This window comes from Pinus tabuliformis, chromosome 3_2 (genome assembly GCF_031772625.1).
Source record: "Pinus tabuliformis cultivar Carrire ecotype Pingquan chromosome 3_2, CPIR1, whole genome shotgun sequence".
Classification (NCBI taxonomy): domain Eukaryota; kingdom Viridiplantae; phylum Streptophyta; class Pinopsida; order Pinales; family Pinaceae; genus Pinus; species Pinus tabuliformis.
Window position 1 is genome coordinate 1,233,734,105 of NC_142302.1, and position 13,143 is coordinate 1,233,747,247.

The 13,143-nt window shown below is 36.9% G+C and overlaps 1 protein-coding gene across 2 annotated transcripts in view; it reads left to right on the forward strand.

The window, feature by feature from the left end:
- LOC149185206 (DnaJ/Hsp40 cysteine-rich domain superfamily protein) overlaps positions 1-5,526 on the forward strand; it is a 98,342-nt gene extending 92,816 nt beyond the window's left edge. For both annotated transcript variants that reach the window (XM_089417801.1, XM_089417802.1), the window contains exon 3: positions 5,251-5,526. In XM_089417801.1, the coding sequence (XP_089273927.1) occupies positions 5,251-5,309 (59 nt within the window). In that variant the 3' untranslated portion in view covers positions 5,310-5,526. The remainder of the gene's footprint in view (positions 1-5,250) is intronic.
- Positions 5,527-13,143: the final 7,617 nt, after the last annotated feature.

Here is a 13,143-nt window from a genome sequence, read left to right on the forward strand (position 1 = left end):
GTTTGTATTGGGGTTTCAGTGACGTATTTCATCAAACAGTTTAACCGAATACCGCTGTAGGTTCTTTGTCACAGTTTTAATCTCAGTAAATAAACACAATGAATAGTATGCATCCAAAGTGAGCCTTTAAAAAGTTCAAACTGTTAAATATAACACTCGGAAATTTATATATTGCTGATGTAAGATGGTAACATAATGAAAAAGAACTGGAGCAACTCTCTTTCACTTTTGCCAAACGAAAATCTCAGAAAAATAAAGTAATAGAGAAACCTTAGAATTTATTTAAGTGCAGTCTCCAATATATCAGTCATAGAAAGTAAAGAGACCAGCCATATAACTCAGAAATAGCAAAGCCAGAACTAATACAAAATGTGCCTCTGTTCACAGTGAGAGTAGACCACGCCAAACAGGGAGATGTTGGCTCACAGGACTTAGAGTTCAGGCCCAAAAAGCACCAGCAACTCGAACAACAAGAGGAAAATAAAAATGCAGCTCAATTGATGGTAATCTCCAGCAAACTACACGTCCTTCTCAGTTAATAAACCCTCCACAAATTCATTTCCTTGAAGGAAGATATTCAGTCTCACACCCAGAAATTGTTATGGCTCCCAAACAGGGATGGAAACTCGTCCTTCCAGCTGAATAGTTTCGACCTAGGACAGTGGTAACTTGTCCAACAGCTCAGGTATTGAGATTTGACCTTCTTAGCAAAGGAACTTGAGCTACGATGACCAGAATTCGTCCCTCTGTCTTGCTCTTCAAACCCAGCCTCTCCCTCATATGATTGGAGCAGCAAAATGAGTGGAAATCATTCTCTCTTTCGACAGTGGCTTGGCTTCAGACCTAGGCTTGAACCTTTGGCTCCCTCAAACTCGTCTTCTGTGAAATGAAGAACAATCAATTAGAGATTCAACAGATAATACCTCTTCCAGCTCAAATCTCTTGGAAATCTTTTTCTCCTTTGACTTATGATGGTGAAATCTGAGTGATTTCACTCTCAAATCCAACTAGGGTGTTTAGTTTCAACATTGAAGTCAGCTATGGCGGCTAGGGTTCTAAAACCCTAAGCTTCTCCTTCAAATTCTCTCCAAGAGTTCCTTTCTCCAAAAACTCAAATGCACGAATGAGGAGAGACCCTATCATTTCCCTTTTTATAACTCACTTACCTTTTCCTTCCAATTAAATATTAAAGCACTTTTCCTTTCTTTATTTAATAAAGTGACTTTTATAAACTAATTAAAGTCACTTTTAATGGCGGAAAATGCTTAATTCGCCTCTTTGGTCACACTAGCCACCCAAAGCCCTTTCATCATCATGCCTTGTAGATCTTTTCACACCAATTCCAACGAGCTATTACACTAAGGTGTTTCTCCAAGTAATCGACCCAAAACAACACCTTAAACGTAATTAATTAAAATATGCCCGTTTATAACTCTGTTTTAGGGAAATCGTTGGAATATCATGGAACCAAAAGCAAACTGTGTGGAATTGACCCTAATGATGAAATATGGTAAGTGATCTCAGTCGACCCCATATAACTCCTCAAAACCCTTTGAGTCCACCAATAATGTAATCCAACTCCTATGACTTGGGTAACATAAGCTTTGGAGACTCCTCTGATTCTCATCACAAGATAATGTAAAAACTAGGGACATTTTACTCTCAAACATGAACCACTCTTGCTGAGTTTATGCTCGACCCTGGGAGAATCCTCTTGTCGCAGATTTTGCTTCGTTCTTCCCGATGCTTCCATCTGCGGCCAGAGCCTTGGCAGCCTTCACAATGTACTTACAAACCTCATTAGGAGGCAATGGAAGAAACGATTATAACCAAGCAAAAGACAAGAGGTTGACCAAAATAAAGTAATAATAATAAAGGAAGAAAGATATGAAGTACTTATCTTTTGATTTGAGGATTGTAGGGAATTCTCAATCCCCACTTGATTCTTGCCTTCTTGCAGAAATCACTGCAATCCATTTGCAATCTCATCAAGCTAGAAATTCTCATCCTCGTCCTCATCATCAACTATTAATGCATGTTACTTTCTTTTCTTTCCATGCATTAACTGTATGAGCGCGGGTTTGTTTCTTCATTCAATGGATTCATCGATTTCAACATTCTAGGTCTATCTCTAGGTTTTTATCCACAAACCATAGGGATTTCTAAATCATAACCTTCAAGTCTTTTCTAGGGTTTACAAACCCTAAGTTTACCAGCTCTTCCAAGAAGGGCTCATACTTTAGCACAAGTGTTATGATTTTTCTTGCTTTATATGAGAGTTTTTTTACTCAGCTCCCTCTGGCTCTGGAGTAACATTCTTGAGTCAAATTAAATTGATCATATCCCAAATGCTTGAAAAACTCTGCCATATACCAATCTGTTCTAGCAACATATCTCAGCCAAATTGCCAATACAATTTTAACTTCAACAACATATACAAGGCATCTTCTATACTTGTCAAGGACCCTTATTCAACCACATTTCCATAATAGTACAAAGTTCATGACAATATATGGCAACACTTTACTTCTGCAATTTAAAGCAACCACTTCAGTTCAGCCCCCTTTAGCAGGTCTTATATTGCCTTGAACTAGACCTTATTAGTGACCACACTCTTGATTCTACAACTCAGCTTTCTAGAGTTCTATTCAGCCCTATGCTCAGTCTTGGCCCTCTGGCCTTCTGAGGCATCTCGGCCCTGCTTCTCAAGGGTCTGAGGTCTCTTAACCCCTTTTAGGCCTGTGGTCTAGCCCCAATCATCTGCGGCCTTGTCTGCTTATGACTTGAGGCCTCTCGACTTCCCTTCTAGGGCTTCAAGCCTTTTCCAAGGAACAAATTGAAACTTGGTTCTACCTTAAACAACAGACAGATCACTGTGTATCCTTTTCGTCCAACATATAAGTAACACAGCCTTCTTCTCTAGGGAAGAATCCTTCTTCGAACACAGAAATCAGACCATACAATTTGACTTTCTCCTGCTTGCAGACTTAACCATCCGTGGCATCTTCCCAAGGTTGCCAATTCAGCATATCATGTCATCTTTGTAAGGTATGTAGGAGCCATGTTTCATGAAACTTCTCAAGGATCGAGAGTCAAAACATGATCCCAAGCTTCCTTTGTTTCTAGACTAGCTTCTTCAGGTCTCTTTAATGGCTGCTTTTTCACTTAGACTCTGAAACCATGTTGATTTTTCAAAAAGAGAAATCTGATCTTCTAATCTGATAATTACTTTCCAATGATTTCTTAAACAAGTTAACTTATGTCTCATACATCATTAAGCAATTATACATAGAAAATCAGAATCTCAATAGTAATGCAATAATGACAATAAGATTATAAAAAGACAGCCAAGCACAGAGACACAAATTTAACCTGGGTAAACCCAACCTTGGGAAAAACCCAGCAACCTTTTCTTAGGAGAAATTGTTCAATTCAGCAATAGTAAAATCTAATTTTTCCAGTCAAAATTGGTCAAACAGACCACAGAAATCACACAGGTCAAACCTGGTCAAACAGGCCAAAATTTAGCCTTCCTGCTGCAGCCCAGAATTTCAGTCAACCTCAGTCAACAGGGCTGAAATTCGGCCTCCTGCAGCTGCCCAGAATTTCGGTCAACCTGCCCAGAAAACTTTGGTCAAACAGTCAACTGCTGCAGCCCACGTAGGCGAAGTCGACGCTGGTCAAATGCTGGTCTGCTTCAGAAATTCAGCTCCTTGGGTATCTCGGCTTCTTCCTTAGATTTTTTGGCCTCCTCCTCAGACTTCTTCATGTGAGAGAGAATTGATTGTGTTGAGTGAGTGAACAAATGAGGAGGGCTAATGTCCTATTTATTGTGATTTATGGTGCCCCAAGCGGTGTTACCTTATTCTGGGCTGATTTGACTTTTGGAGGCAAAATAAAATTTAAATTTTAAGTTTCTTCCTTTTGATTTCCTTTTAGGGCCGAGTTAGAGTAGCTGGGGAATACCTATCACAGCTACTCAAAAATCAACAAATTGCTCTTTGTGCAGGTCCTAAGCTTAAATACAAGTGTAATCCATTGCACAACTGACCAGATTCAAGCTTAATTGAAACCGCAACGCAGAATCAGAGCTATTTCCAAAATTTGGAATTGTCCAAATGAGTATGCAACCCTAACTAATTCCAATAGTGGTAATGCTTTACTTCTTTTCAGAGTTAATACATGTTATTTATGTATATGACAGCTTCCAAACACTTACCACCACCAAATCATCATATTACAAACCTTCATACGATATGTCAAGTCTTAACTTTAACCGTTGATAAATGCTATCGATTAAGCTTCACAACTCTTAAATGCTGTCGTAGAACTTAACATATGTCATATCATTCAAATATACTTTATGTCGTGCCAAAGCCAAAGCCAAAGCCAAAAAAAAACCTTTACGTACAACCATGCCATGCCATATTTATAACATAATCTTTGCATAAGATATCGTATGATGCTATGTTATGATGTTTATTTTAAAGGTAATTGGATGTAGGTGCCATAGTATTTTTATTAACCTCTTTACCACCATCCAAATATGATCACAATTTATCTCTATTGTAATTTGATAGAGCAATACCGCAATTTATATACATATATCACAATATTTGTTATCATGGCAAAACACATCATTTGTCACAGAGCATTAAGTAATGTAATCCGTGTTCGACATGAACTTCAAACTCTATTTCAAGCTTACGGTCAAGGTGCATTGCCAATCCCATTCAACTTTTTTTGTGATGACATAATGATACTTGTGTAAATGCACTTGCATTATAAGACACACTATGCAGGAATGCATTTCTGACATCACTCAAAACTGAAACCATATGCATGATAAGAGTCATAAACCATCCAAGATGCTCATAGAAACATCAGCCATATATGAAGTAATCGATCATCTGCAATACTTTTACTAGGGGACCCCACCTCCTCTAGTTTGATTTTAATACAGGAATATAAGCTTTGCAACACTTTGCAAGATTTTATACGCAGGTAGGCAATATGTGGGTCAACAGTACACTTTCTATCTGATCATTCAAATGAACACTACTGTTTGATTGTTAGGTTAAGTTTTTAGGTAAATCTCAGTTTGCAGTCTAAAGAAGCCGGTTTTGGTAAGCTCAAATGCAAGGGTCTGAAAATTGGATTCATTTATCATAAAATGTTTTAACACAGACAAGAACTCTTTTCATCCTTCTAACCTCTTTAGATTCCTAATTTTCTTGTTGGCTGTGTCAGGCTGTGGAGGTACTGGAAATGTTATGTGCTCAGAGTGTGGAGGAAGAGGTCATATTTAATTCTGTTCTCTGTGATATTTTGGGTAAAGTCATATTATATATTCATTTGATTAAAATCCATTATATCAGGCAAACTCGTAAGTTATGCCAAAGCTAACACTTGATGCAATGGTCATTGCAAAAATGTTGCTTTTATTCATTTTGATGTTCTTCAAAGAACCACCATTGTTATTGTTATTATTTCTTAATAAAATTCATCTGATACAGATTTTTTTGAGCTCACGGTCAATAATTTCATTATTGAAGATTATATAATGTACAGTTATAGTTGTTTATATTCATCTTCATGTAGCTTCTGCAGCTCATATGAGAACTTTCTGTATAGCTAATTGTGTTATATGTGTACTATAAGCTATTTATTTTGAAACTGCAACATGCTCCTAAATTTGCAGTAAAAGATTAGAGATGGAATGTTCCAATTCTTCATAGTCCCTTTTGTGAGAACCGGTCATTGTTCGAAATATATGGACATATTTGGGCTTGAAACGGATATTTTGTAATTTACGACTACATTTAGATTTAATCATACATGCAAGTAGTCATGAAATCACTTCAATGCATGCTATAAGATTGTTCATATTTGTCGAAAAATCATACGCATTTTGTTCAAGGCAGCTTGCCCTTATATACTGATAAATTTTGTGAGAACCAATTTTTCTTCGAAATATATGGACATATTTGGGTTTGAGATGGATATTTTGTAATTTTTGGACATGTTGATTTAATCATGCACGCAAGTAGTCATGAAATCGTGCTTCAATGCATGCTATAAGATTGTTCATATTTGTCGAAAAATCATATGCATTTCATTTGAAGCAGCTTACCCTTATTTTCTGATAATTTGTTTGTATTATATACTAGTTTGGGCTGAATCATTCATGGCATTTGTATGAATATCCATGTTTAACACATTCTCAACAATAAATAATATTTTTAAACTCTCCACAAAGGTCTCCGATAAAGGTTCCCCATGTTTTCTACGGAGGTGTCCTAGCATGAATTTTTTCCTTGGTAATTGTGTTTGAGGAATAAACTTTGGTGACCATTTATTGCTGATTTAAAGACAATCTTAATCAAAATAGTAAGCCTGTGATCTGCTAAGAATTTTGATTGTAGAAACAAAACTGTGGGGTCTTAGAGGATGGCCAGATCTCCAAAGGCCCCCGAGGCTTCTTGAGCTAGTGCATTATAATTACTGTACAAACTTTTTCATTAGCTGGCTGTTGAACTAAGTTTGTCACTTGCAAAAGCACTGCTACAGACTTTTTCTTTTTTAATGAGGGGGTTTGATTTTTTTTTTCTACATTCTTTTTTATGCTTACACTCAACGTCTCTTATATCCTAAGAAAACCTTATGATAATTCACCTGAGTTACATTTTTGCCCCATATGCCTGATTATGATAATTCACCTGAGTTACATCTTTGCCCCATTATGATAATTAGCTACTGATTGCTGAGTCCTACGTTTTATAGTGTTTTTTGGGTCCTTGTCTCTGTCTTTAGCTTCATTCCTCTTTTTTGGTTTTAGGTTTTGCTCCTTCATGCTGCTTCCTTTCAAGAATCTGGTGTAGCTATTCCCTTATTTCTTCTACTCATGGATCTTCTCTCAACATCTTCTCCAAAAGTTCTCTTCTTCTAGGATCTGTTACTCCTTAACCTGATAGCCCATCTCTTCTACTTTCTGCTGTGAATTTTTGCATTTCTCGAGTGTTCTTATGTTTTTTTTAAGCTTGAAAAATTTCCAACTTCATTTTCTTTGTCTCTTGGTTATGCTCTTCTTGCTTATTTCTAACATTCTCTCTGTTTTCTTTATTTTGATTCGCTTCAGTTTTTAGGTCTAATATATTAAATGGTTTTTTGCCTTACTGGATTTCAATTGTTTTTCCCTCAGTTTATTTTGGTCTGCTCAGCCCTTTTCTCTTTATTGGTGAGAAACTTTCTCTTTCTTTTTTGATTCTTTGCTTTCTATCTTTTTGCACAATTCCATAGTTATGAGCACTTTTTTTTCTTCTCATAATATCTCGTTAAGTGCCCAACTTATGGTACTAGTTGAACTTGAAGGGGATATGGAGCTAATTTAGTTTTCCATGGTTATGATCACCTTTTTTCTTCTCATAATCCCTCATTAACTGCCCAATTTGTCGTACTAGTTGCACTTGAAGGGGATATGGACTGAATATACTTTTTGTGCAAAATTCGAATCAATGATTTTTATTATGATTGCTTCTAATAACCCCTTTCCCAAATCCACTACAATATTACTTCAAGCACATGATATGTTGTTATCCTAAGGGTTGGATGCTACCAATATTTTTCCTATTTATTCCATTTAGGGGAAGCATTTCATTGTCCTACATGTGAAGCAATAGAAAGGGTAAGTGAATCCAAACTAGGACCAAGTGATAGAAATGGTAAGTGAATCCAAACTAGGACTGTGCATGATAGTGGGATTGAAATTTATGGTTCATTCATTTGGATATAGACTATCTGATAGCTCAGTGGGCTAAATTTAATGGTCAAGTGCTTTGATCAACATCTCGAAGATCTCAGGTTTGATTCCCTAGTATGGTTTCCTCTGTTTCATGCTTCTATTGGGTTAGGTGTTGTAATCAACACCTACGAGTTCACATTGGTTACCATCCAAGAATGAGGAGAAATGCTTGGGAGTTTATCATGAGATTTTTCTTGGAAAAAAAAGATATAGACTACTTGAATTTTGGAAAAAATGTAGTCCTTGGACAATTCTGTCATGATCGTCCTTATTTGCAAAGAGCGCCAACAACTTTTTTGTTGTAGAAAAATAATTTGATTGAAGTTCTCTCTAAGGGATTGCAATTTTCATAACCCATTATTTCAAATTTGTATGGTTTGTTTAAGAACTTGCCTAGTGAACAAATTATATTAGTTTAAGAACTTTTTCTTGGCCAATTGGGTGGCTCGGACCTAGTTCCATCTTTTGACCATTTAAAGCATTTTATGTTTGAAATTGGCTTTCACCTTTTCCTTCATTTACAAACAAGTTTTGAATAGAGCAAGAGGATCCATTTGTGGGTGATGTACAACCTTGTCTATTAGAAGTAGGGGCTCCAAAGCCCCTCTTGAAAAGAACCTCAAGGTGTCGAGAGTACCTTCTTTAATTTCAAAGAACATATAGAACTGGATCTAGGTCATGCCCAAAAATTATGTAGAATAATTGGCTGAAAACTTTTTGCTTTTATTATTTTTCCTTTTTTCACGTCTCTACCTCTATTTTAACTACTACATGGTAAGACTAATGTGGTTTCTTTAACTGTTGATTTCTACTCCAAGAATTTATCCATTTATAATTAATTTTTTTCTTAAATTTCTTCTTCTATCGACACTTTTCATAGAGATGATTTGTCTTCCTGCAATGAATACAATGATGGAGATCAAAATGTTAACTCACCATATGCCAATTCTTTGACACTGTAGGAACTTATTACCAAGATTTTGAACATCTTCAAAAATCCCCACATTCACAAACTCAACTGGTTTGGAGTAATTTGGAATATGCAACTCGTTTTCTTTGTTTCATATCTCAATCCATGTCGATTTCTATTGAATGATGATTCTTCCCAATGTTTGATAACCATCTGGAATGTTTTTGATTTTCTTCTTTTGCTTCAATTTTATTTTTGCTACTATTGTTGTTGTCATTCTTTGCTTTTGCTGTGACTCATCTTTAAAAATACCACGCTAAGAGTTTGAGCATGTAATGGTGTTCTGATACCATATTAAGAATTGGAGTAGAAGCAAGCACAACTAGATAATCGACAGAAAAAGGCTTTATGCATTCTGAACACATTGAATTGATCTCATGATTTCAATTTATAGTACATGAACTTGACCATTATACATATGGAAGTCATTGACAACTCATCAATGCATCATGACAACTCCTCATCAAGAGATAAGGTTTTACAACTCATGTCAATATGGTCTTAGGCTTTGTGATTGTATAGGTTCTCACAATATGACAAATGTCTCTTACAAGATGCTTTTGAGAAATAAGCTCACTAGTGCTTGCATGAGTGATACAGAAATGATGGTTAACTACTGGATGAAGACCTTTGAGCTTAAAGATCAACTCTCAACCATTAGAGAAGAGATCGAGAATGAGGAGTTATTGGCGACTGTACTAAACGAATTTTCACATCTTGGAAACTTACGTAGTGGTAGAAGGATTTGGATTATTTTATTCAAGAGGAGATATGGAGGAAAAAAATTGTATTGAGAAAGGCATAGATCCAAAACCTAGATCTCACTAGGAAGGTGAGGAGAGGACGTAAGGACTTAAAAGGGTTTAAAGGTGTGTTGGATGCCCAACAACCCCCATTTCATTTCTTCTTTTCGAATGAAATGCCCCCTATTGCTTACACTTATTTTTTTGAGAATCTTATCATCTTATTGATTTTGGACATCGATTTTTAAAATTCGTTGCCGAGTGTTATACTATAAAAATTCTTACTTCTCTATGACTTTTGATTTGGGCCTTGAAACAACTTTGCAATAGGTTCCCTTGTATTGGTTCCATGGTTATTTTCGGTACATTTATGGTTCATTGCAATTCCTAATGTAGTTTTCACCATAGATTAGTGTTGCCTTTTGATTTCATAAAAGGATAAAAACACAAGTGTTTTTATCACTTTTATTTTATATCATCGTTGCTATTTTATACTCCTAAACATTATTAGGGATTGACCCTTTGGTGAATGCATTGGAATTGTTACACAATATATAATATTTCGAGGTAAATTCTATAGTTATATGGTTTCGACCCCTTTTTAACTATGAATTAAACGTATACTATGGAAACCTATGCATTGGGTGGCTCATCGACAACATTATTGGATTTTAATCATCACACCTATCCCTATGTTGATGAATCAAATTATGAGTGGTTGTGTCTTGTTATATGTGATGAGGATGGCAATTAATTCATTGATTGGTTCTACGATTATGTGGCATATTGTGTGCCTGTCATGTGGATGAGGGTTATGGTGAACTATCCCAAGGCTCGATTCATTTCATAATGATCTGAATTGGTTTTATTATTGCTCTGTACCGCTAGTACTATTCCTTCCTGTTACTTCGAACCGCCTCATATCCAAGATCTTTTTGGATTCTAATTACTGTTATTTGTTGTTGTCTATTCGAAACCCTACACTAGCTGATTTGCAGAGGTTCTTGGTATGTCGTTTCGCCAATTTTTGTTTTGCTAGACCCTAATCAGTCCCTTTGTTGCTCCTTTGTTGGTTCCCTAGTCTAATTCTTTGCCATCTCCCTATGAGTAATTTTGGCATATTTTCAATGGCTCCGGCTGTAAGAGTCAAACCCATTAGAGGTGAAATTGTTGAGGCTTATGAGGAATATTTAGCCCTCTTTAAGCAAGTGGGTTGGTGGGAGTTTATATAGTTTTTTAGGGCACACAATGTCGAAGTGGCAAACGTGTTTGTGCAGACTTTGTTGGAAATACTAAGGGGTGGTGAATCCATATTTCCTTTTTACAATTGCTATTTTACTAGTTAAGATCTCTTAAAATAGAACACAAAATGAACAAAAAAATAAATAATTTTATTAACAAGAAATGATGAGGACTCCAATCCTCTTTCTACAACGAATCAAGTACAATGATAGTTCAAGGCTCCAACTCTAGATGAAGACTCCAATCTTCAAATTAACCAGGCTCAACATGTACTTTACCAAGCTCCAACTTGGTCTTTTTGAGGGCTCCAATCCTCTCAACTGGCTCAGCCTCTAACCTGGTCTTCCACAAGGCTCCAACCTTGTGTGAGGACACCAATCCTCTAGGGCTCCAACCCTCTGCTTCAATTCTTCAAGATGGGTACAAACACTGCTTTAGGACTTTCAATATATTCTTCAACAAATCCTGATGATACCTTCAAGATCACCTTCAACAGTGGTCTAAGATTTGCTTCATCAATTTGTCTAGTATGTGTCTCCACAACTCTTCATATCACCCAAATATTCTTCCCCAACGTTACTCCATGAGGGATTCGACAATGCATCATCATAAGAGAAATTTTGAGGTCTAAAATGAGTCTCAAAACAAAAATGTACAACCAAAATCAACTTTATAAAAAACCAATAGGATTCAAGATGATGATGTCAACCATGGGGGATGATTCACCATTTTTGGAGTAAAAAAGTAAAAAGATTAAAAAAAAATTTCAACTCATATTTTCAACATACCTCCCTATGGTTTTAGTCAAAGTTTGAGCAAGAACACTCATTGGATGCAAAATTTAATTCTTCATCTAAGGAGTACCCATGTTGCATACTTTTGATGGACCCTGCTACATGAAAGATGAGAAAGATATGAAAAACGTGATTGCAATCACGTTTTTTTCAATGTATTTTTCATTTTTCGTGTAGCAGGCAGTGAAACAGGAATCGCCGATTCTGGCGATTAATCGCGAGTATGAATCGGCTCGGCGGCAAAAAGTTCCGACTTGAAACTTTGCGAGTCAACTCGCGTTGACCGAGTTTAACTCGTGGTCAACGCGAGTTTGACTCGCGATTCCTGCGATTTACGCGACTCTGCGTTTTTTTGGCGAGTCCCGCCAATTTTGCATAGGGTTTTCGGTTCCGGTTTGTGACTGACGCGTTTATAACGTGCGTCGTGAACGGTTTAACGGTGATACTTCTCGCTGTTTCATTGGTTTGCTGTTGCGCGGCAAGGATATTCTGGTGATTCACAGTCCCGACTCCCGAGTCCGCAGTCTTCAGTCGACAGACTCCACACCGCAGCGCCACAGAGCAGCATTCGAAGCCGCAGAGCCTGCGTGAGCCTTCAGCGGCCAACCTTGACGTAACAAAGAGGTAGCACTAGCAGTTAGCAACTTAGCACTTATCTTTTGTTCAGCGAGCTTCAAAGGACTGTTTCGGGTTTCCTATATCAAGCCTTTTATTGCCATTGTGATTGGTTACGCCTCCTGTCATGAACCGCGTCTTACTCGTCAAAAACAAAAACAGAAAACTCTGGACCTGTGCACCTTTCGAAACACTACGAAACCTGTCTAACCACGTATGAAGTATTGAAATGGGTCTAAGCTCAGGTTTGATTCAGGCCAAGTAATCACGTATAATGTACTGAAACCTGTCTAAGCTCGGGTTTTATTTACACTAACCAAGCTCCATGCATTTCTCAAATCATATTCGACATATGTAATCTACAATGTTGCAAACTGGAGAGATATACAACGCTTGCCGAGCATATTGCGACGTAAATTACAAATGTGTAATTTGACATAAGTAATCTACAGCTCCAAGGCATAAATGCTTTCCCAATAGAAGCATATGTGACGTAAATTACAAATGTGTAATTTGACATAAGTAATCTACAGCTCCAAGGCATAAATGCTTTCCCAATAGAAGCATATGCTTTTTTTTTTTTTGTAGGGATTGGCAACTTTGACTAAATCCTCTGTTTTGATTAGGTGTGGTGCTTGATGCCTCGGCTTAGCGTTTTATGTGATTTGGTAACATGGAGTGGTTGGAATTAGTAAATGGTGGATATGCAAGGGTTATAGGTCTAACTATAGATGTCAGAGTTATAGATATGAGTGTTTTGTCCATATGTCAAAGTTAGAGGTATGGGTGATTAGTCTAATTTCTTCCAAAACTGTATGTGCCTTATGATAGAGAGATGGCTGCCCAAAGGTAACAACACTTGGATATGCTATTATGCTGTAATTTTCTTTGGACGTTACCTGATGGCAGGAACTAGCAGCATCAATCCCTGTGTTTTCTTTTGGGGGCAGACCAAATTGATGGCATTGGTCCAGCAGA